Genomic DNA, 26,535 nt, shown 5'->3' on the forward strand with positions numbered 1-26,535 from the left:
CTCCTTGGAGACGTAGGATGAGAGGAGACCTAATAGAGGTATAAAAGATGTTGAGAGGCATAGATCGGGTGGACTCTCAGAGGCTTTTTCCCCAGGGTGGAAATGGCTGCTACGAGAGGACACAGGTTTAAGGTGCTGGGGGGTAGGTACAGGGGAAATGTTAGGGGGAAGTTTTTCACACACAGGGTGGTGGGCGAGTGGAATCGGCAGCCGTCAGTGGTGGAGGCAAACTCAATAGGGTCTTTTAAGAGACTCCTGGATGAGTACATGGGACTTAATAGGATGGAGGGTTATAGGTAGGCCTAAAAGGTAGGGATATGTTCGGCTCAACTTGTGGGGCCAAAGGGCCTGTTTTGTGCTGTAGTTTTTCTATGTTTCTATTCAGTTTGGATTGGGAGCTCAAGAGCAGGCCGCTGCCCTTGATTGGATAGCAATCCCGGTCAGCGACCTCCTAACTAGTCGTCAAAAATCAATAAACCTCTTCAGGACCCACCAGCTGATCAAAGTTGCATCCAACTTCTAGCCCCAGTGGTGGGACTTCCCTGTTATCGGTTAAATTCAGTCCATTAATTTTGTTCTCTCTCCACAGATGCTGCCAGACCTGCTGAGTATTTCCAACATTTGCTGTTTCTATTGCAGATTTCCAGCACCACAGCATTTTGCTTTTGTAGGTAGGAGTGGATGGTTTCTAGTTGTTGTCGGGTCGAGAATGAGGGCAATAAATTGCAAAAGTAAATGCAAGGGATTTAGAACAAAGGGCAAGAGAAACATCTTTTCATAACGAGTTATGAGTTCACTCCATAGATTAGTGGTTGAGACAGAGACACCAACATTCAATTGGATAGGTGAATGGAGAAAAGGGAAAAAAGATTATGGGAACAAAGTGGGTCTGAAGGGGAGTCACATTTGATGCAATATGTTAACTCACCGACACTGCCAGACCTGAGTATTTATAGCACTCTGTTTTTATTTAAGATTTCCAACATCCACAAAATTTTGCTTTTATTTAAATACTTAGTCGACTTGGGCCAAATATGTTGTCTGTGTTGTAACTTCTATGCATCTCTGTTAATATTGAGGATTCAGACTGAAAAAATTTGCATGCCAAGTTGTACAAGTTTGACTACAGGCCATTGATTAATAAATCATCTTAACAATGACATTGCAGATAGCCATTCAGGACAATGGCATCGACAGTGATTCAAGGATTCCTCCCCTGCCCTCTGACTTTACCTCTTCTGTAAGAAGTCTTACAACACCAGGTTAAAGTCCAACAGGTTTATTTGGTAGCAAATAAACCTGTTGGACTTCTTACTGTGTTTACCCCAGTCCAACGCCGGCATCTCCACATCATGTTTACCTCTTCTGGCCAGTTCTCGAGCAGTTTCTTTTCCAATACCAGTGTTTGCTCCTGTTATGATTATAGTCTTTCCCGACACAGTTGCTTTACTCGGACAAGTTCCACCAGTCGCATAGTCTCTAAAAAGTAAATTAAATTATTCAGAACCAGTGAATAAGAAAAAAAAGACTTGCATTTATAAACACTTTTCACCATCACAGGATATCTCAAAATGCTTTACACCATTTGAAGTGTAGTCACTGCTGTACTGGAGGAAACAGTGCAGCCATTTGTGCACAGCAAACTTCCACAACAGCAACGTGTTAACCACCAAATTATCTGCTTTTGGTGATGTATTTTAAGGACAAACATTGACCCGGACACAGGAATAACTTCTCTGATCTTCTTTATATAGTGTCATGGAATCTTTTATGCCCATCTGAGAGAGTAGATGGCACACAGGTTTACCTCTCATCCATGGCACCTCCAAAAGTGCAGCATTCCCTCAGTTCTGCACTGGAGTGTCAACCTTGATTCTTTTGCTCAAGGTCAGGAATGGGACTCAAACCCAGAGATTCAGAGGTAAGAGTCCTACCGGTGAGCCACAGCTGACTTTTATACCATAAAAATCAAATTACTGCAGATGCTGGAATCCAAAACAAAAACATAAAATGCTGGAAAATCTCAGCAGGTATGACAGCATCTGCTCTTTGAAGAGTCACCCAGACTTGAAACATTAGCTTTGTTCTCTCTCCACAGATGCTGTCAAACCTGTTGAGATTTTCCAGCATTTTCTGTTTTTGTATTGACTTTTATAACATACAGGCACAAGCTTGACAACGTAAGACAAGTGTGCACAGCTTCCTGTGCCTCTAAAATACATCTATTCAAATTCTAACAATTTGCAGACTTGTAGCACCAGTTAGTAGTTGCAATTGGAAAGGCCAGAAATAGATTCAATGGGACTGAAGCAAGCTGTTTGGATAGTGTAGAGTAAATTTTGCATCTAGCTGTGCACCTGAAATGGGAATGTTCCATGACCCAGTGCAGACCCTAGTGCCTGAAATGGGTTGAGTTCAATTGTCTTATGCTGATACCAAGTTCCCTTATCCACAGCGGACTCTGGTGCATGAACTGGGAAGAACTCCATTACCCAGACCTAATAATCCTCGCACTGATGCATAAAAAAATAACAATCTTCAAACCGTTAAAACACCTTGAACTAAAATGTGCCTCAAATTTAATTTTCTCAATTTGCTATATTTTGCACTGATCCTTAGACTCTGGTTTGATAGAATTAGTGGGTGACTGCAGATAGCCTCACAGCTTCAATTACCCCGTACTCTTCTCAGTGCCCAACAGTAGGCATTACTGAAGAACCACACTTCCAGACAATTTTCCCTGTCAAGTCAACCAGGTATCTTCTTATCTCTACTGCATCACAAAGAGTGGCCCTTTAAAAAGGTTTCAATACGATTCCCCAATGGCTTAGTGGGTGAAAGTACAGCCCAGCATAGTAACTAGCAAAAACAGGTCAGAAGTTCCCAGCTTCAATTTTAGTTATGAGCCACATTACACCTCTGCATAAGAAGGGTAGTAAGTGAGAACAGAGTTTCCACCAGGGATCAAAACTCAAGCACTCTTCTTGAGATTTTCTGAAAGGCTACTTTTTGATTTTCACAAGCTATATTTTCATTCTCACTAACTATGATTGTGTGGGCAAATACCCCTCCAATTCAATTTTCAAGTTTGCTGACGACACCACTGTAGTGGTCGGATCTCAAACAATGACGAGATGGACTACAGGAATGAGATAGAGAATCTGGTGAACTGGTGCGGCAACAATAATCTCTTCCTCAATGTCAACAGAACGAAGGAGATTGTCATCGACTTCAGGAAGCTTAAAGCAGAACATGTCCCTGTCTACATCAACGGGGACAAAGTAGAAAGGGTCAAGAGCTTCAAGTTTTTAGGTGTCCAAATCACCAACAACCTGTCCTGGTCCCCCCATGCCGACACTATAGTTAAGAAAGCCCACCAACTTTTTCAGAAGACTAAGGAAATTTGGTATGTCAGTTACGACTCTCACCAACTTTTACAGATGCACCATAGAAAGCTCACAGCTTGGTATGGCTCCTGCTCTGCCCAAGACTGCAAGGCACTACAAAAGGTCGTGAATGGAGCCCAATCCATCACGCAAACCAGCCTCCTATCCATTGACTCCGTCTACACTTCCCGCTGCCTCGGCAAAGCAGCCAGCATAATTAAGGACCCCACACACCCCGGACATTCTCTCTTCCACCTTCTTCCTTTGGGAAAAAGATACAAAAGTCTGAGGTCACGTACCAACCGACTCAAGAACAGCTTCTTCCCTGCTGCTGTCAGATCTTTGAATGGACTTACCTTGCATTAAGTTGATCTTTCTCTACAACCTAGCTACGACTGTAACACTACATTCTGCACTCTCTCGTTTCCTTCTCTGTGAACGGTATGTTTTGGCTGTATAGCACGCAAGAAACAATACTTTTCACTGTATGTTAATACATGTGACAATAATAAATCAAATCCTTTATGAATGATGCAACCACTTAGAAACATAAAAAATAGGAGGTGGCGGCGGCCATTTGGACCTTCTAGCCTGATCCACCATTCATTACGATTATGGCTGATTATCCACCTCAGTAGCCTGATCCTGTCTTACCCCTGCCGCCCCCCCCCCACCCCCGCTCCCCCTATACCCTTTGATCCCCTTCGCTTCAAGTGGCATAGCTTACTGTCTCTTGAAAACATACAATGTTTTTGCCTCAATTACTTTTTGTGGTAGCGAATTCCATAGGTTGACCACTGTCTGGGTGAGGAAAATTCTCCTCATTTTTGTCCTAAACTGTCTACCCTGTATCTTCAGCCTATAAGCCCTGGTTCTGGACACTCCCACCATTGGGAACATCCTTCTTGCATCTATCCTGTCTAGTCCTGATAGAATTTGAGAGGTTTCTATGAGATTCCCCCTCATTCTTCTGAACTCCAGCAAAGATATTCCTAGCTGACTCAATCTTTCCTTACACATCAGTCCTGCCATCCCAGGAATCAGTCTGGTAAACTTTCCCTGCACTCCCTCTAGAGCAAGAACATCCTTCCTCAGATAAGGAGACCAAAACTGCACACAATATTCCAGGTGGGGCCTCACCAAGGCCATGTATAATTGTATCAAGATATCCCCTTGCTAAGGCCAACATGTCATTTGCCTTTTTTACTGCCTGCTGCATCTGTAAACTTACCTTCATCAAATGGTGTATGAAGATACCCAGGTCTCGTTGCACATTCCGCTCTCTTAATTTATAGCCATTCAGATAATATTCTGCCTATTTTTGCTACCAAATTGGATAACCTCACATTTATCCAAACTATACTGCATCTGCCAATCATTTTCCCACTCACTCAACTTGTCCAAATCACACATATTGTGAATAGTTGGGTCCCAGCACTGATCCCTGCAGTACCCCATTAGTTACTGCCTGCCATTTCAAAACAGGTCCTGTATGCCAATGAGTTTTCTATCCATCTCAATCCATGACCCCCAATCTCATGCGCTTCAATTTTACATGCTAATCTCTTATGTGGGACTTTGCTGAAAACCTTCTGAAAGTTCAAATAAACATATCCCCTCATCAACCTACAAGTTACATTCTCAAAGAGTTCCAGTGTCACGCATGACTTCTGTTTCATAATTCCATGCTGACTCTGTCCAATCCTGCCACTGTTTTCCCAAATGTTTTGCTAGAAAATCTTTGATAATAGATTCTCGAATTTTTCCCACCACCAATGTCGGGGTTACTGGTCTATAATTCACTGTTTCCTCTCTACCTCCCTTTTTAAATAGTGGGGTTACATCAGCTACCCTCCAATCTGTAGAAGTGTTCCAGTGTCTATACAACCTTAGAAGATGACCACCAATGCATCCACTATTTCTCGGTCCTTTTCCTCAAGTACTCTGGGGTGTAAATTATCAAGCCCTGGGGATTTATTGGCCTTCAATCTCATCAGTTTTCCCAACACCATTTCTCTACTAATACTGATTTCCTCTCTCACTAAACCGTGTTCCCCAACATTTCTGGTATCTTATTTGTGTCCTCCTTTGTGAAGACAGAACCAAAGTACGTATTCAGTTGGTCAGCCATTTCTTTGTTCCCCATTATAAATTTCCCTGTTTTTGACTGCAAGACATTTGTCTTCAGCGATCTTTTTCTCCTCATATAATTAGTAACGTTACCCTCTGTCGGTGTTTTTTTTCGGGTTTCCTCAGAACAAACACCAAAGATTGTACACATGTTGTATATTATTAAATCTTTTAACTTGGAATCTACTTGGCACAAGGTAACTTATTGAGAATGAATCTTACATCTACACCCTCTTTTAAAAACTAATTACAAGCATATGAACATATAAATTTGGAGTCGTCGGCCATTCAATCCCTTGAGTCTGCTCATGGCTGCCCTGATCTTGGCCTCAAGAGCAGATCATAAGAACATAACATAAGAAATAGGAGCAGGAGCAGGCATCCAGCCCCTCGAGCCTTCCCCGCCATTCAATAAGATCATGACTGACCCGATAGTGGTTTAGTTCCACTCACCTGCCCGCTCCCCATAACCCTGAATTCCCTTATTGATCAGAAATCTATCTACCTGTGACTTAAACATATTTAACGAGGTAGCCTCCACTGCTTCAATGGGCAGAGAATTCCAGAGATTCACTACCCTCAGAGAAGAAGTTCCTCCTCAACTCAGTTCTAAACTGACTCCCCCTTATTTTGAGGCTGTGTTCTCTCGTTCTTGTTTCCTTTCTAAGTGGAAAGAATCTCTCTGCCTCTACCCTGTCGAGCCCCTTCATTATATGTCTCTATAAGATCTCCCCTCAGCCTTCTAAACTCCAACGAGTACAGGCCCAATCTACTCAATCTCTCCTCATAAGCTAACCCCCTCATCTCCGGTATCAACCTGGTGGTGAACCTTCTCTGTACTCCCTCCAAGGCCAATACATCCTTCCACAAATAAGGGGACCAAAATTGCACACAGTACTCTAGTTGCGGCCTCACCAGTACCTTGTACAATTGCAGCAAGACCTCCCTGTTTTTATACTCCATCCCCTTCGCGATAAAGGCCAACATTCCATTTGCCTTCTTGATCACCTGCTGCACCTGCAAACTGAGTTTTTGTGATTCATGCACAAGGACCCCCAGGTTCCTCTGCACAGTAGCGTGTTGTAATTTTTCACCATTTAAATAATAGTCCATTTTACTATTATTCCTTCCAAAGTGGATAACCTCACACTTGTCAACGTTATACTCCATCTGCCAGATCCTCGCCCACTCACTTAGCCTATCCAAATCTCTCTGCAGACTTTCCGCATCGTCCATGCAATTCACTTTCCCACTCATCTTTGTGTCATGCGCAAACTTTGTTACCCAACACTCGGTCCCCTCCTCCAGGTCGTCTATGTAGATGGTAAACAGTTGAGGCCCCAGCACCGATCCCTGTGGCACGCCACTAGTCACCAACTGCCAACCAGAAAAGCACCCATTTATTCCAACTCTCTGCTTCCTGTTAGATAGCCAATCCTCAATCTATGCTAACACTTTACCCCCAACTCTGTGTGCCCCAATCTTCTGCAGCAACCTTTTGTGAGGCACCTTATCGAACGCCTTCTGGAAATCTAAAAACACCACATCCACCGGTTCCCCTCTGTCAACTGCACTCGTTACATCTTCATAAAAATCCAGTAAATTCGTCAAACACGACTTTCCTTTCATGAATCCATGCTGCGTCTGCTTGATCGAACCATTTTTTTCCAGGTGTCCTGCTATTTCTTCTTTAATGATGGATTCCAGCAATTTCCCAACTACGGACGTTAAGCTAACCAGCCTGTAGTTACCCGCCTTTTGTCTACCTCCTTTTTTAAACAGTGGCGTCACATTAGCTGCTTTCCAATCAGCCGGCACTTCCCCAGAGTCCAGCGAATTTTGATAAATTACAACCAACGCATCTGCTATTACTTCTGCCATTTCTTTCAGTACCCTGGGATGCATTCCATCCGGGTCCGGGGACTTGTCTACCTTTAGTCCCATTAGCCTACCAAGCACTACCTCTTTAGTAATAGTAATCGTTTTAAGGACCTCACCCCCTACAGTCCCACGACCGTCAATTTTCGGTAAGCTATTTGTGTCCTCTACCGTGAAAACCGACACAAAAAAACTTGTTTAAGGCCTCGGCCATTTCCTCGTTTCCCATTATTAAATCCCCCTTCTCGTCTTCTAAGGGTCCAACATTTACTTGAGCTACTCTTTTCCTTTTTATATATTTGTAAAAACTTTTACTATCAGTTTTTATATTTTGTGCTAGTTTAGTTTCATAATCTATCTTTCCTTTCTTTATCGCTTTCTTAGTAGTTCTTTGTTGTTTTTTTAAAAGCTTTCCCGATCTTCTAATTCCTCACTAGTTTTGGCCACTCTGTACGCATCGGTTTTTAATTTAATACTCTCCTTTATTTCCTTAGTTATCCACGGCTGGTTATCTCTTTTCTTACATTCCTTCTTTATCACAGGAATATATTTTTGCTGAGTACTGAGAAATATCTCCTTAAAAATCCGCCACTGTTGCTCAGCTGTCCTACCAACTAGTCTGCGCTCCCAGTCTACATTAGCCAATTCTGCCCTCATCCTATTGTACTCCCCTCCGTTCAAGCAGAGGACACTGGTTTGGGACCCTACTTTCTCACCCTCCAATTGTATTAGAAATTCAACCATATTGTGATCACTCATTCCAAGAGGATCCCTCACAAGATGATCATTAATTTTACCTTGGATCTGGTCTCATTACACAGGACCAGATCCAAGATAACTCGCTCCCTCGTAGGTTCTGTAACATACTGTTCGAGGAAACTATCCCGACAGCATTCTAAGAACTCTTCCTCAAGTCCACCGTGTCCGACTTGAGTCAACCAATCAACATGCAGCTTAAAATCCCCCATGGTTATTGCTGTTCCGTTTTTGCACACAGCCATTATTTGCTTGTTTATAGCCCGACCCATCTCAAAAGTTATTATTTGGGGGCCTATAGACCACGCCCACCAGTGACTTTCTCCCCTTACTATTCCTTATCTCCACCCACAACGATTCCACATTATGCTCCTTAGAGCCTATATCATCTCTCACTACCGCCCTGATCAGTCATGAGCGAAGCAATTAGCACTCTCCAGCATTCTTTGGTTTCGTTCTACCAATTTTAAATTTCTTTCCCATCAACACTGATGTTTAAAGCGAGTACTGACAAACACATCAGGTTACTGATTTCTAAAGGTTCAACAGCAGGAAAACACAAATTAATTCTGCAGCACCAATCTAACCATCAGATAATGAATGAATTAATACACAGTTCAGTGATTTATTTTTCCAAAAAAAATGCAACTCCTCATCCGTACTTCAATGAAACATAGATTGGAACCCCTCAGCACAGAAACACCCTGGTTACACATACTACTTGTATGGCTCTTGCCACTTTCTAGAGATGATTACTCACTAAGATTACCTCCCTTCATGCCTTTTGTTTTTACAATGGACATTGAACGTTGTACACAAACATAGGGGGGACAAAAAAAAAAGAGGTGTGCTGGCTGCCTGAAACCATAGAATGTTATGGCACACAAGGAGGCCATTCATCTCATCATACCTGTACTGGCTCGGAGAGCTATCAAATTATTTCCCCACTTATTCTATCGCTTTGAAAATTTTATCCCCTTTGAATATTTATCCATTTCTTCACACCTTGCTGCAAACTATTATTAATGATTTATTAAAAAGTTAACTGCTGTGACAGCCAGAGGCTGAATTAATTCAAGTTTTACAATAAATTACAAAAATACAAGAAATAAAAGCAAAACCATCCAGACAAAAATTCACATGCAACAGCATCACCATTGATTCACCAGGCAGCCACAAATTCCTTGAAATCGCCCATAACGTGAACAACTCGCCATTGCCCTCCATTTGATGTAAACAAGTTTCTAAGGACTCCTTTTTCCGTATGCAAAGGCTATACTCCTGCTCCACACTGCTTCAAGGATCAAAATTAAATCGTCCCCTTGACAGTGTCTGCAGACCAAGGTGTTGGTATCTTTCAAAGAATTTGAGAGCCAGACAGTTGAACTAATTCAGGTGAAAGCCCATTGTTTTTCCATCATCTTGGACCTTCCCGCTGTCGCTGCTTCTTCCCCCACTGACAACCCCAGCTTCGGCCTGTCCACGGTGAGCCAGATCCCATCCTCAATTTGGGGCCCCATGACCACTGACATTGGATGAGCATCCCTGAATGAGGCCTCCCACTTGTTGCTATCCTCTCGTCCTCGTTTGGTCTTAGTGGCAGCAGTATCACCCAGGATAACTGCTTAAATTACAGGTTTCCCCCCCCTCCCCCCGCAGCTCCAATCATTGATTAGATCTGGAAGAGCGTCAAGAGTGGGGATCTGGGACTGGAGGAACTGGGGCAGTGAGCATGGGGGAGACAGAATCAAAGAACAATACAGCACAGGAACAGGCCCTTCAGCCCTCCAAGCCCGCACCGCTCCCTGGTCCAAACTAGACCATTCTTTTGTATCCCTCCAAATTTTCTGTCCTTATCTGATCTGGCCTATATCATCATAGAAACCCTACAGTAGAGAAAGAGGCCATTCGGCCCATCGAGTCTGCACTGACCACAATCCCACCCAGGCCCTACCCCCATATCCCTACATATTTTACCCGCTAATCCCTCTAATCTACGCATCTCGGGACACTAAGGGGCAATTTTAGCATGGCCAATCAACCTAACCCGCACATCTTTGGACTGTGGGAGGAAACCGGAGCACCTGGAGGAAACCCACGCAGACACGGGGAGAACGTGCAAACTCCACACAGACAGTGACCCAAGCCAGGAATCGAACCCAGGTCCCTGGAGCTGTGAAGCAGCAGTGCTAACCACTGTGCTACCGTGCCGCCCAATCGGAGTGGAGGAGCAACTCCTCAAAGATTTTTGTCTCTCTCACACATATGGGGTGACTTTTCACTCATTTATCGTTCCTGGCACCAACCTTTCATGGGTTTTTTGGGGCCTTTCAAGAGCAAATTCATCTGCCATCTCCCTGCATTTTAAATCGTACTTTATATTTATGACTTCCAGTGCTGGAAAAGTGCAAACATGTGAAGGCAAGAGGAGGGTGACAAAAGCTTGGCTATATTCCAAATTCGAAATTAGTACATCTAAGCTCATGTTCCGAGCATGTTATTGAAGGCCTCAAATGTTCATTCAGCCACATTCCTGCAATACTGAATGCGTTCAAAAAGAGAAATTTAAAAATTGGCAAATGTTCTGCCTTCTGGTCTTCTCCTTTTCCATAGAGGTGGCAATTCCGATCAAAAAATAATTTTAAGATGAGGAAGAAAAGATTAACAAAGGACAGTTCAAGGACCATAATCAAAATTTTTGGCTAAAATGCCAAGCTCAGATTCTAATTTATACCAGTTGTCAAGTTCTGACTTCCCCTGGCAGATACTGTTTGACAACCTCAATAGAATTGTCCAAGATGCCTCAAACACACTTCCTCTTCATGCAACTAATGGAATTCATAACCTGGACCAAATCCTTCTGTCTTGCAAAAGAAAATTGCATATTTAAGGGAGGAAGAAAATGGAAAAAAAAAAAACCTGGTTATGAAGTTCAGGAATTAAATATCTAAGAAGCATGTGGAAAATAATTAATTGAATATCCTTACTAAAAAGACTCCAGCTCTGTTAATAGTTTAGAAATTTCAAAACTCCAGGATTTCTATTTGACAATTAGAAAATTGTAAATGTCATGGTGTTTTAGAGAGCGAGGAATTGGGGCCTAGTTTGTCTAACATCCACAGTGAGAAAATGCTCAAGTACATTTTTGCTATCAATGTTGCTCAAAAGAGCATAGATGATGCAAGAGATAAGTTTAGAAGCAATAAAACATGCTGTACCTCAGCTCAGCAATTTAAGACAGTGAATGATTGAGCCATGCCAGGAAGTTGCCAGATTTGGTCATTTGTTTGTACTTGCTTTAACCAGCACAGCATTATACAGAAAAAGTTGGCTTAAGTTAAAGTGATGTGGAGATGCCGGTGTTGGACTGGGGTAAACACAGTAAGAAGTCTCACAACACTAGGTTAAAGTCCAACAGGTTTATTTGGTAGCACAAGCCACTAGCTTTCGGAGCACTGCCCCTTCATCAGGCAAGTCCTGATTACCTGATGAAGGGGCAGCGCTCTGAAAGCTAGTGGCTTGTGCTACCAAATAAACCTGATGGACTTTAACCTGGTGTTGTGAGACTTTTTATTAAGTTAAAGTCTTATAGATACCCAATTTAACACAACAATGTGCATCAACTCGGGTACCCTCCGATCAACTCAACTTGCTGAGCACCCAGTCCTGAGCAACATCCTGCCCCTCGCATAAGGAGGGAGATTGCAACAAGAAAGCTCTAGGGGAAGGTTTACATGAACCCAAGCCTGCTGCTACACAACGATCTTACCAATCCACCTGCTGGTCATCTCCCAGCATGCCAGCCTGTACGGCTAAGACAATCGTGCCAAAGGACAACAAGAGGCCCTGAGGCATTAGAAATGGAACCACCATATCACCATTAAAAACCACTTTCTCATTACGGATCCCACAGCCCACCCACCCAGCTTCAACCTGCCACGCCAACATTGGGTACTTTAAATCGCTTCCATACTGGCCAAGGTCTTAAACAGCAATTTGGCACAAGTGGGGCCTTGCAGGGAACCTGGACTGCAGTTGGGTGCACCCCAACCAATGACTCATCATTGAAGACTGTCCCCATGACAAATTCAGTGGAGGGCTCAGACAACTCCATTTAGCCACTGCAGAAGCTATTGCTTGGCGATTACTGCACATGCTAAAAAAGTTAAAAGATCAGGGTTTACGCTGTTGCTCATTATCCCTCAATCCTCGTAAGAAGTGCAAATATGAACACTTGTTGAGATCACAGGATCAACCTGTGACATCTCCTGAAGTCAAACAACTGACAATACAATGTGAATAATGATTTTTTTTTAGACAATGTAATTGTGAGCTGATAATGCTCATGAGAACTGCATTGCAGAAATAAGTCAAATAAGCAATGGGAAACTAATAAGAAAAAGTCATAATATGTATTGAAATTCCTTGGTGTCACTAAATTACACTGTGTGTACAGCACAGAAATAGGCTATTCAACCCAATTGGTTTATACCAGCCTTTATGTTCCACACCACCTCATATCCTTCATTATCTCACCATAAAAGACAATAGACTGCATTTAATTTGCTTGGATTTTCAAAACCCATTATATATTAAACATAGTAGGTTGGTCATAGTCTCTAGATCAGTTGATCCAATGCAAAATCATATTATAAAAATGTTGACAGTTCATAGAAACATAGAAACCCTACAGTACAGAAAGAGGCCATTCGGCCCATCGAGTCTGCACCGACCACAATCCCACCCAGGCCCTACCCCCATATCCACCCACTAATCCCTCTAACCTACACATCTCAGGACACTAAGGGCAATTTTTTTTTTAGCCTGGCCAATCAACCTAGCCCGCACATCTTTGGACTGTGGGAGGAAACCGGAGCACCCGGAGGAAACCCACACAGACACGAGGAGAATGTGCAAACTCCACACAGACAGTGACCTAAGCCGGGAATCGAACCCAGGTCCCTGGAGCTGTGAAGCAGCAGTGCTAACCACTGTGCTACCGTGCCGCCCAGTTATTCACAATATCAGGCAGTGATTGGATTTTCAACATTAAGCTTTACTAATGTAAGGAACATTGGAACAGGAGTCAGATAGTCAGCCCCTTGAGCCTGTTCCCTCCTCCACCAACCTTGGTCCCTTGCCTAACAAAAATCTAAATCTCAGTTTTGAAATTTCCAATTGACCTTGGGCGTGATCATATCACGTTCCGGCTACAGCGAAGTCGGAGAATTTGGCGCCCAGCCAAACCTCGGTTCACTGCAACGGGATGGGAAAATCCCTCCGGCGTGAATGGCCGTTACATTCCAGCCCTAGTCTTTGGCCTCAACAGCACTTAAGGAAGAAATTCCAGATTTGTACCCTGTTGTTCGGGAAAATATTTTCTGATATCACCCCCGAATGATCAGGGGGCTTTAATTTTAAAGTTAAATCCTTTTGTTGTGTGGACTTTCACACCAGAGGAAATATAGTTTCTCTCTAATCATATCCAACAACTCAATTAGAGAACCTCTACATCTTCTAAATTCAAGGGAACACAAGACTAATCTAGGCAGCCTGCCCTCGTAGTATAATACTTTTAGCCATACTATAATTCTGATTAAATTGGTGCTGCAACTTCCTCCAATGCCAATATGTTCTTCCTGGGGTGCTGTGCCCAGGAGGAAATGCAGTACTCTAGGAGGGGTCTAACTAGAACTCCATACGCAGCTGTAACATAACTTCCATCACTTGTAGTCCTGTCCTCAAGATAAAAGGGCAACATTCCAATAGCCTTTTAAAATTATTTTTATAGTTGTTCACTAGGATTGGAGTGTTTTCCTGTACACCACCAGATTGATTCCTGGGATGAGAAGGCTGTCATATGAGGGCAGGTTGAGTTCAATGCGCCTATATTCTCTGGACTTTAGAAGAACGAGGGGTGACCTAATTTAAGCATATAAAAGTTTGAGGGCTTGAGAGGATAAATGCTGAGAGTCAGCTTCCTCTGGTTGAAGAGTCCAGAACTGGAAGTCTTAGGATAAGAGGCTGGCCATTTAAGACAGAAATGGGAAAAAGATTTCTTCACTCAGGAGGTTGGGAATTTTTGAAATTCTTTTTTAGGGAACTGTGGATAGTCAGTCAATGAACGTGTTCAAGACTGTGACTGATAGGATTTTGAGCACAAAAGGAATGTGGAGATAGGGAGTTGATGTAAGAAGTTCATGAATCTTTACTGAACTATTTACTGTACCACTTACCATAGTATTGTCAGCAAACTTAGGTACATGACTATTATTTTACTCAAGTCATTTAGGAATATATCGTGTACCGCTGTGGCCTCAATACTTTTCTTGGACACACTACTAGCGACTCCTCACAATTGGAATACATAGCTATTATCCCTTCTGTGTTCCCTGCCTCCTAAACAATTCCTTATCCAAGCCAATCAGTTGCTTTCAATTCCATGCACTTTATTGTTAAGTGTTGTGTGGAACCGGTTGAATGTCTGCTGAAAGTCTCCTTTAATAATTACCTCCTTGTTTGCCCATTAGAAATCCATGCTTACTCTCTTCAAATCAGCTGATATCTGTCCAAACATTTTTATTCTCACTTAAATAACAGATGATACTAATTGCTACTACAAATGGTGTTAAACCATTCGGTATAAAAGTTCCGAGCTTACTTCTATCCTTCTTGGGTAATGGAGACAAACTGGCAATTTTTGAATCTGCGGAAAAAAATTCCTTAATCAGGAGAGCCTAAGGAAGATCATGACTTTCCTTGCCTATATACGAGGTAGAAAACATCAGGGTCTGGTGATTTGTCTATTTTCAATCTCATTAGTTTCTCTACCATTTTGTTTTTACTTATATAGAGTCTCGTTAATGCTCGCCCATGCTTTATCTTTTTCCTTGCATCTCTGGTGTGTTGACCTCATTCTCTACTCTGAAGACCAGTACAAAATGCCTACTTAAAAAGTCTTCCATTTCTGGATTTCCAATTACAGTATCTGCTGCATCTGTCATTATTTTTGCCCCCCCCTCTTTCTCTCAATATATTTGTAAAAACCTTTAGTGTTGTCCTTGATATTCCTAGATATTGTAGCAATGCAGGCCTTAGCTCTGGAACAGTCCAGACAAAATTTGTGAAATAAAACTTGCCAGTTCAGTTTGGTGTCTCTTTCAAACAGAAAATCAAGGTTTCTTCTATGATGATACACGTTCACAGACTTCCTTAGAAACACAAAAGGTAGTTATTACGAGGCCTTTAATAAAAACTGTACAGAAGCCAGCAGCCCACCCGGCTGCCCAGGCCTTCCTTGCTTTCTGCCGCAGAGGACTTCACCCCCTGGAGTGATTGCATACTCAATGGTCCCAATTGGTCCCCCAAGCCAGGTGACCCTGCTCTGCTGTGTTGCCCTTTAAAAGGGACTGTAATGATTCAGGAAGCCCAGCTGGAAAGGAACATAAGTTTATTAAAGAATGTAAAGTAAAACCACTACCATGATGCACACACACACTAGTCCCTGCCATTCTTTTTGACAGAACTACAGTTCAGCCACCCCGGTCCTGGGCCTGCCTTATAAAAGGGTCAGGTAATGAGTTCTAGCTGGGCATGCCACTGCCTGTTACCAGGGGAACTCCACAGGGAGATTACTCAGCGATTTCCCCCATGGACCTCATGAAGAGTATCACAGGGACAATCACTACAAATCACCACATGATTTGAAAAATTAGTGCCTATTTATGGATTTTAGAAAACTTCCTATAAAAATTAAATCAGGAATTAAGCAGTTAAGACACTTGGATTTTTGGAGACTTCTCATTCATTGAAAAATCAGAGATTCTTTTTGCAAAACTGAGGTGCCCTTCTTTCCAATGAGGTTTTTTCCCTACTCTTCTAATTGACATTTTATATTCCCCAGCTCCCAACTGAAATAATTTTAAGACATTCCCACTGAAATACTTTTCCTACTGCCCCACCACCGATTGCACCCCACCCCACTTTCACATTCTCACTCCATGGTCTAAGTAGTTCCGTCTTCTAATTTTTGATAATTGTGTTGGTGGTGTTCCACAGAAAAGATTTGGAGAAAGTTATTTCTAAGGGTTGTGTTTTAAAGATAGTATAGTACTGCAAGTTAAAAATTAAGCCAAAGATAGAAAGTATTAAGATGCCAAGGAGCTAGCTTTGATGGTATTTATTTTGATAACTTGTATTAAACATTTAGGAGAGATCAATCTTGGTTTCCTCCCCATCTAAAGGCAATGGGTGAATGTCAATGGGTCAATTAGAAGAGATGACTACATTAACAACAACTAAATTGGAACACTAAAATCTGTAATTTTACAAATTGGGTGGTTTTCACAGTCCAAGTAAACACCTCCGACCTAGACCAACACTCAATGACAAAAATAACTAGCGGCCCTTTTACTCAAAAAAATACATTTGCATTTCTGCAGTACTTCACTGCATCGCTCAGCAATTTTCCAAATATGTGGTTCTTCCTAGAAACTAAATGCAGTTGCATGAAACTCTTGCATGCCTGCTATTAAACTTTGCTGAAAACTTAGCGAGAATATTGATGGTTTCATATCTTATGCTCTAAAAATGATATAGAAACCGATATGGGTGGACCTATGAGAATGTTGGGCTACATTTACTGGAGGTGTGAAAACAGCCCAGTTGTTCAATTATAGATTTTGCCTTTATTTTTGTGATGGAGTCGTAGAATTTTACAGTACAAAAAGAGGCCCATTACGTCTCTTCTCTCCCAGTCATTAAATCTAAAATATATGTGCCACAACATTGTCCCATAGGCCAATAGGAAATAGGCTATGAATGTTGTGACGGGGTATGGGGTGGACAGAATATTGGCTTAGTTTGACTGAACTTTAGACAGACTGGGTTGCTGGTTCTACTGCAGGAAGAAAAAGAAATTAAGAGTCAACAAGTGATCAGTGTAGTAAAGGATGGGAAATTCAGTAAATTAGATTACTAATGTGTAGCAAATACTGATTTCTTGTTAACATCACCATGACAAATTTATACTGGAAAACAACCAGCAATAATACCATCAATAGGCTTAACTGGTCCTGCAGATTAAACTGACTTCTGCAATAGATTTTTACCATAGATGAAACCCGAGATAGGAGCTTTCAATCCATTTTAGAATGGAATGTTGCAACTTAAATATCGTTCATGTGTAATCGATATGCAAACGTACTCAGCAACAAATTTCTAAAATTATTTACCAGTTATAGAGCATGCGGAAACATGGATGACCAGATTCTAAAGCTCAACCTCATGGCTACCTTGTGCTAAATTATCAGACGACTTATCCAATGCCAAAAATTTATTTCAATTAAATACTAAGACTGAAGCCATTCTCTTCCTGCTCCCACATTGTTATCTCTGGTATTACCCAAAGATTTATCCTTTGCCTGTTCCTATTTCTCAGCTACATGCTGTCCCTCAGCAACATCATCCAAAAGCAGTGTTAGTTTTCACATTTAAGCAAATAAGGAGTCAAGGTAGCTACCACCAGCTACCTTGACTCCTTTGTTGCTCAATTATCAGATTGCTTATCTGACATCCAGTATTGGAGGGCAGAAATTTCCTCCAATTAAATATTGGGAAGACTGAAGCCATTGTTTTGGTCTGCACTGCAAACTTCGTTCTCTAGTTATTGAATTCATCACTGTCCCTGGCAACTGTCTGAGACTAAACAAGACTGTTGATGTAATTTTAGACCCCAAGATGAGTTTCTGACCACATTTCTTTAAAATTAATTTACGGGATGTGGGCGGTGTTGGCTAGGTCAGCATTTATTGTCCATCCCCATTTGCCCTAGAGAAGGTGGTGATAGGATGCCTTCTTGAACCACTGCAATCCTGGAGGTGTAGGTACAAGCACAGATGTTAAAGGAGGGAGTTTCAGGGTTTTGACCCAGAAACAGTGAAGGAACAGCAATATATCTCCAAGTCAGGATGGTGAGTGACTTGGAGGGGAACCTCCAGGTGGTGGTTTTCCCACATGTCTGCTGCCCTTGTCCTTTTTGGTGGTAGCAGTCGTGGGTTTTGAAGATGCTGCCTAAGGAACCTTGGTGAGTTCCTACAGATGGTACACACTGCTGCCATGTTCATTGGTGGTGGAAGGAGTGAATGTTGTGGAAGGGATACCAATCAAGCGGGCTGCGTTGTTCTGGATGGGGTCGAGCTTTTTGGGTGTTGTTGGAGCTGTACTCATCCAGGCAAGGGGAAAGTATTCAACACATTCCTGACCTGTGCCTTGTGGGCAGGCTTTGGGAAATCAAGAGAGGAGTTACTGGCCGCACGATTCCGAGCCTCTGATCTGCTCTAGCAGCCACAGTATTTATATGGCTAGTCCAGTTCAGTGTCTAGTCAAAGGTAACCCCCAGAAGGTTGATAGTGAGGGATTCAGCGAAGATAATGAAATCGAATGTCAAGGGACGATGGTTAGTTTTTCACGTGTTGGAGATAGTCATTGTCTAGCACTTGAGTGGCACGAATGTTACTTGCCACTTGTCAGCCCAAGCCTGGATATTGTCCAGATCTTGCTGCATTTGGGCATGGATTGTTTCTGCATCTGAGGAGTCACGAATGGTGCTGAACATTGCACACAGTCATCAGCAAACATCCCCACTTCTGACCTGATGGAAGGAAGGTCATTGATGAAGCAGCTGGAGATGGTTGGGTCAAGGACCTTCAACCACCACCACAACTATCTTCCTTTGTGCCAGGTATCTGCATCACTGTAAAGATCTTTTCTCCACTAAAATCACCTGACGTCACCTTGTCTCAGTTCATCTGCTGCTGAAATTGTCATCTGTGCCTTGTAACCTTTGGACTTGATTATTCCAACACACCCCGGCTAATTTCTTACATTCTATCTTCTGTAAATTTGTGGTCATCCCAAATGTTGCTGCCTTGTACCAGCTTGCACCAAATCCTGTTCACCCATCACCCCTCGCTCTCTGACCTACATTAGCTCCCAGTTTAGCAAAGACTTATTTGAAAATTCTCATCCCAGTTATGAAATCCCCTCAAACTTGCCCCTCCCCATCTTTGTAACCACCTCCAAAACTATACCCCTCCAAGATATGTGTTCATATTATTCTGGTTTATTTAGATTATTGATTTTAATCCCTCATTCCTCCAACATTGGTGGCTATGCCTTCAGTTGCTTAGCCCCAAGCTCTGAAATTCCCTGCCTACTTCTCTCTATTTCTCATATTCTTTTAAGACACTCCTTAATACTTCCCTCTTTGACTAAACGTTTGGTCCTCTTGCCATAATGTTGCTTTATGTGACTTAGTGTCATATTTTGTTTTACAGAGGACACAGATTTAAACAAATTGGCAAGAAAACCAAAAGGCAATAAGAGAAAATCTTTTTTTTAATCTAGGAAGTCGTTAGAATGTAGAATGCAGTGCCCGAGAGCATGGTGGAGGCAGATTCAATTGTGGCTTTCAAAAGGGAATTGGATAGGCACGCGAAAATAAAACTGCAGGGCTATGGGCAAAGGATGGGAGAGTGGAACTAGCTAAATTGCACTCCCAAAGAGCCAGAACATACCTGACGTGTCAAATTGCTTCCTTCCGTGCTACTACCATTCTATGATTCCAATACTCCCATCAAGTGCCTCGAGACACTTCATTACAATAAAAGGTGCTACATAAATACAAGTTGCTGTTCTTGTTGTTGTAGCTCCAGGCAATGACAGCTCACTGACCAACAACAGCTTGCACTTCTAAAATTCATAATTTAATCTGCCTCCACCTCATTCTGAAGGAGTGCATTCCAGATCCAAACCATGCGCATGCTTTGAAGTTAGAACACCACAACATTTGGGAGAATCCCAGCTTTCTAGCTCCCCATAACTGTTGGATGTCCAAGAAAAAATTCAGCCCTGCAAATCAGCTGGTTTTGTTGAAATAAAGCTGCCTGTTTAAAACCACCGAGAAAGCAAATATTAGCCAGCAGAACGCTTTGAACAGTCAGCAGTAAACAGTTGAGGTATAATTCCATCAGTTTCAACCCACTTTCACCAAAGATTCTTAAATAGTGACCATGACTGACATTCATACAATATTTGACTCCTAGCTCAGGTATGCCAAGACTAACTGTACTTCTCCTACTCTTACCTTTACCGAGATTAGCACTTCAATCCACACCAAGAATCAAACCATTTTTGGTTTTACACAAATCGATGTTTAGAGTGAGAGTAATGGAATAAAAATTGGTGAACAAAGCTACCCAACCCACCTCCCGCCACCAGGGTTCGGAGCCTTGCAGGTTATGACTCTTCAAGTGGACATCTAAATATTTATTTAAATATGGTGAGTGTTTCAACATTTACCACCCTTTTAGGCAAAGAGCTCCAGGTTCCTAGCACCTTCTGGTTAATAAGAATATTTCCTAATTTCCCCTCTAATCCTTTTATTAATTACTTGAAATTTATGGCCCCTTTGTGGGGCCATAAATTTTATGGCAGGTTTGTAACCTGCTATGGTAAATAGGTCATCCTTATTTACTATATCCAAGCCCCTTAATTAAGTAACCCCTCAGCCTCCTCGGTTTTAAGAAAAAAAACACAACCTATCCATTATTGCCTCATAGCTAATATTTTCTCGGCCTTATATATCCTCTGCACCCTCTCCAGTGCAATCACATCTTTCCTATAATGTGGTGACCAGAAATGTATGCAAGCGTTGTGTACAGTTTGAGCATAACCTCCTTGCTTTGATATTCCATGCCTCCACTAATAAAAGAAAACCTACCATATGCCTTAACTATATTACTGACCTGTCCTACTGCCTTTAAGGTTCTATGGACACATGCTGCAAAATTCCTCTGTTCCTCCCCAATACTCGGTATCCTCCTATTTCTCATGTATTCTCTTGTCTTGTCATACCTCACACTTAGAACCATAGAGTCATTTACAGTGCAGACCATGCTGGCTTCCCATGGAACAATCCAATCAGGCCCACTTCTATACTTAAGTCCCCATAGCTCTGCAGGTTTATTTCCTTCAAGTGCCCATCCAATTTTCTTTTAAAATCATTGATGGAAGTGGAAACATTCTCATGGGCAGCAAGTTCAAGGTCATTACCACTGAGGTTCTCCTCACATCTTGTGCCCAAAATCTTAAATCCATGTTCCTGGTCCTTGGTTCATCAGCTAATGGGAACAGTTTCTCCTTGTCTACTTTATCTAAACCTGTTATAATCTTGTATACCTCGACTAAATTACTCCTTTGCTCCAAGGAGAACAATTTCAGACTTTCTAAACTAACCTTGTAACTAAAATATCTCATCACTGGAAATATTCTGATAAATCTCCCTTGTACCCTCTCAAAAGGACCTTCCTAGAGTGTGGTGACCAGAATTGGGGCCTATCTGGTGCTTTACTTTCAGCAGAACTTCACTTCCCTGGATTGAATTCCCTTTACTTATTTACGAACAAGATAATTTGTTTTAAGCTAATGTGGAACTCATTTAATTTTTTTTAAAAACTTTGTAAATATAAAGCGCACTCAGATTTGTGTCCGAATACAAATTTATGACCCTGTAATTTAGATTACCATTTTTGCTTGGTACAATAGGTTTTTAAAAAAAATATAGCTGATCCTCCATATATTGTAATGTAGGACTGTCATCCACTAGGTAAGCTCACAGAATAATGCTTTTTTGAGGGCTTTAGCTCACTCTAGTCTCACCAGGATGACCTCTCCGAATCTCATGCCTCATATGTGTCCAATTGCCAGTTTGATGCTGCAAGGCAAGCCATATAAATGACAAATGGCACAGATACAGGCAATTTGCTCACACCTGTCCAGAGGAATGTTTATATTCCACTCTAACCTCCTCATTTATTTACCATTGTAACCTTCTATTCCCTTCTCTCATATGCTTCTCTAGCTTCCCTTTAAATGCATCTATATTATTCACTTCACACACTCCCAATAGCAGCGAATTCCACGTTCTCACCAGTCTTTGGTTAAAGCAGTTTCTTCCGAATTCCCTGTCACATTTTTTGGTGACAATCTTATATTAATGGCCTTCCCAAAACTGGAAACATTGTCTCAGAATGCCAAAACCTTTCTTAATTTTATATTTTGGTTCTGAAGAAACCCAGCCAGTTGATTCTTACCTGATATGGATACCAATGTATTTCTGGTGTCTTCCTTTTAAACCTTCACTGCACTCTTTCCACGACCTCTATCCCTTTTATAACATGGTGATGACGCATGCAACATTCCAAATGTTGCCTCAGAAAGATTCGATACAGATTTAACATGACTTCCCAACTATTCACTTCCATCCCTCTGGAAACAAAGCCAGTTTCTTGGTTTGCTTTTTCTTTGAACCCTGGCTGACCAGTAGTACAACTCTGAGCAACTGGCATTTGTAGTCTGAGATCCCCTTGTTACTCCACCCCAATTGCTTCCAAGTAATAGTAACTTTCCTTAACTTCCTACCAAAATACACAACCTCACATTTGTGTTTGCTGAACTTCATTTGCTCATTTTAGTTGTTAGTTTATAACGCCCTCCTGTATTTTATTGCAGCTCTCCTCAGTATTGATCATCACCTTCAAATTGATGTCATCCACAAAATTTCAAAGTCAAATTGATTTCAAAGTCAATATCATGAATGCAAATGTGGGAAGAGGTGTTCCACAAGGATCAGTGTGGGCCCAACATTGATCCCCTGCCACTTTGAATAAAGAACTAGCCTTTACTCCCACTCTCTGCTTTCAGTCTTGAAGCTGGCTAGCAATCCCTTGACTCCACATTCTCTAACCTTATTCATTAGTCTATTATGGAGCACCTTATCAAAGATGTTTTGAAAATCTACCCTTTACCCAACCCTCTTTGTCCTGAAGCCAGCTCACAATCAATTCTGCCACTTGTCTTTGGACTCCACATTCTCTGACCCCATCCTGTCCTGAAAATCTAGATTAATTACATCTACTATAATGCCACCGCCTATTCTATTACCTTCTTAAAAGAATCAATAAATGTTGGTCAAACAAGATTTTTTTCCCATTGAAATCTATGCTGACTGTTCATTAGATATTTTTATTTTCTAGATGTTCTTCTATTCTTCAATAGACGGTCCATTATATTTGCGATCACATGTTTAGCTGGCTAGTTTATAATTCCCTGGACATGTTCTGCCCCCTTATTAAATAAAGGGAATATTTGGCTAGCAGCAATACCAAAGGGAGATCCCGGAGGAAGTCTCTCCCAGTCAGCACCCAGTCACTACATCAGCAAGTCCTTGGCTATGCTGTCTCAGGGTAACACAATGAGTCCCTCATGGCTCCAGACTAAAGTCACAGGAACGTGGAGAAGGTTTCACCCTCTGTAAGCATGTGGACCCATCCTGGCACTTATGAACCTCTCAGCTATGGACAAATAGCTCCACTGCTTTATGGATACCTCAGAAGAGTTGAATGCGAAGGAGGTATATCCTGTAAGAACACTGGAGTAGAGCCCAAAGGCAGATTGATGTCTCAATATGTAATTTTTCTGGGAATTTTGACAACCAAGGCAGTGCCAAATGTAGTGGCTAGTATTCCTTTGGATTCAACCAGGGAGCTTGAGAAGGGGTTTCTGACATTGGGCAGCCCAATGTCACCATTATTTCCGATGTGGAGATGCCGACGTTGGACTGGGGTAAACACAGTAAGAAGTTTAACAACACCAGGTTAAAGTCCAACAGGTTTATTTGGTAGCAAAAGCTACCATTATTCATGTAAATTGAGTCTGTGTCTTTATAAGCTCTGTTTGTGAACAGAATTCCCACTCACCTGAAGAAGGGGCTGAGAGCTCCGAAAGCTTGTGTGGCTTTTGCTACCAAATAAACCTGTTGGACTTTAACCTGGTGTTGTTAAACTTCTTACCATTATTTCCCCCAGGCTTTCACCCTGGAGAGTTTCACCACACAACGTTAACACACATGGGAGACGTAGTTATATGCAATAAGCCCATAGAGAACTGTTGCTATCAGCTATTGAGGGGGACCATTGTGACTTAATGGTCAGCCCCCGCCCACCTCAATTCAGGAAGTCCCCAACTACTAAGATGCTGACTAACCACAGTCCATCTTCTTCAATGGGTGCTTGGAGTTTAGACTCTCCGCTCAACAAGTGGATGGAATCCATTGCGCCAGGCAAACAAATGAAACAAACAAAAAGAAAAGAAAAATGCAAATTCTGATCAGCAATCTGGAACATCAGGACCATGCACATGGGATCAACAGACAACTTGTAGCTGGTCAACAAAGCACGCAAGACAGCTGTAATTGACAGGAGAGGCTGAGCACTGACCGTTTCCCTAAAATACACCAGAGCATATCACTCAAAGAAAAATATTATACATTCATCTGACAGGGGAAGTGTTCAGAGGAAACGTGTGAGCAAAGTGTCAACTTTGCTGCAAGGAACTCACTATTCTCAACAATGGAACCCCCCACAAATGGTCCAGAATGTGTTCTTTTTATCTGCAACTCCACTGAAACAGGACCAGTTAACTTCATGAGCATCTACACTTCTAACATGGTGCTCCATTGCAGAGGTGGAAGGCCAGTTCAATGAAGGAGTTCAACACTGACAGAATCCTCAAATCAAAACACCTTTTCATTCATGAGAATGAACAGAAACTACTAAGTTTAAGTATTAGTGTCACAAGTAGGCTTACATTAACACTGCAATGAAATTACTGTGAAAATCCCCTAGTCGCCATACTCCGGCACCTATTCTGGGTCACTGAGGGAGAATGTAGCATGGCCAATCCACCTAACCGGCACGTCTTTTGGATTGTGGGAGGAAACTGGAGCACCCGGAGGAAACCCACAGTCAGAGGGAGAATGTGCAGAGTCCACACAGATAGTGACCCAAGCCGGGAATTGAACCCCGGTCTCTGGTGCTGAGACACAGCAGTGCTAACCACTGTGCCACCCTCACGACTTAAACTTTGCTGCTACCACAAGCTTTTCCTTTTCTCTCAGCATACAAATACAAAAGGTTAAAATGGTTAAAAGGGTTAGAATTGTACATTACATTAATCATTAGTGCTGATGATAGAAGCATAAAAGAAATAATGTTACAAAGGCACTTATAGTCTAAAGAATCAAATTACATGTATGGACAAGTGTTGAAATAATAGATAAAACAAGAACTTGATGATAGCTGGTCTGTATGAAAGTTGCTTCCTTCCATAGGGTACCAATGAGAAATGACTGTAGAAAATATGTAGAAAAGCATGGTAAAAGATATTAAATAAGTACAGAGAGATAACAACGAATAAGATCAAACAAGCCTAGTAAGAGACAAAGTCATTCAAAGTAAATAGAATGCCAGAAATAACCAATGAGTAGTGCTGGGTTGCGGTATTTAGTTCATGTGAACAATATTCCCATTACTGGGATCCACCTTTGAAAGAATTTTTCACTTTGCAAGCATAATGCATGCAGGATTCTTTCCACCTCAAATAGCTCTCTGGCTTCAGATAACTAAAATTCATAGGTTGGATATGTTGGTTTCAGCCAGTTGAGGGTGATGCCTTTAATGGCAACTATATGCAAAATTTGTAAAAGATATAATTTGCTTCCTTTCTTGAATTGTACCTAGTAGAGCAGTTAGGGAGGTCATGGGATGTCCATGTGGAATATCTTGGTCAATGTTTTGAATATCCTATCCCAGTACTCCTTTAACTTTGGGCATGATCAGCATGTGTGTAAGTAATGACTAATTGGTTCCCCGCAATCTCCAGCAATTTCTTGTGGGGGGAGGAGCTAATTTTTACAGTAATGCGGTGTTGTGAAGTAGCTACTAACAAGCTTCCATTTATATTCTCTCCAGATATTTGAGCAGGTGACAAGATGGGCCTCATAACAGATTTTAATCCAATTTTTCACCGGTATCTCCTGCTGTAGTTCAATCTCTCATTTCCTTGTAATGTACAAGATTGTCTCCAAAGCAACACCCCACTATAAATCCAGTTTGGTCTGGGTGCAAAATCTTAGTTATTATTCTATTTTCACTATGGGCCAGTATTGGTTTAGAACTTTCAGGTCACAATTCACTAACAAAATAGGGTGATGTCTGTTGGGTCCCTACCCTCCTTATTAATGACTGCATCGCTCCACGAAGAAGCCAATGATTCATTTCCAGTGAGTGACGGATGATAGAAACATAGAACGAAACATAGAAAAACTACAGCACAAAACAGGCCCTTCGGCCCCACAAGTTGTGCCGAACATATCCCTACCTTTTAGGCCTACCTATAACCCTCCATCCTATTAAGTCTCATGTACTCATCCAGGAGTCTCTTAAAAGACCCTATTGAGTTTGCCTCCACCACCACTGACGGCAGC

General features: G+C 41.9%; 1 protein-coding gene across 1 annotated transcript in view; it reads right to left on the reverse strand.

Annotated features, from left to right (window-relative positions):
* The window catches only part of LOC144504594 (retinol dehydrogenase 13-like), a 96,430-nt gene that overhangs the window by 33,728 nt on the left and 36,167 nt on the right, over positions 1–26,535 (reverse strand). Inside the window, exon 2 of the mRNA XM_078230186.1 lies at positions 1,361–1,479. Within this exon, the coding sequence (XP_078086312.1) occupies positions 1,361–1,479 (119 nt within the window). The remainder of the gene's footprint in view (positions 1–1,360; positions 1,480–26,535) is intronic.

This window comes from Mustelus asterias, chromosome 15, assembly GCF_964213995.1.
Source record: "Mustelus asterias chromosome 15, sMusAst1.hap1.1, whole genome shotgun sequence".
NCBI classification, from domain to species: Eukaryota; Metazoa; Chordata; class Chondrichthyes; order Carcharhiniformes; family Triakidae; genus Mustelus; species Mustelus asterias.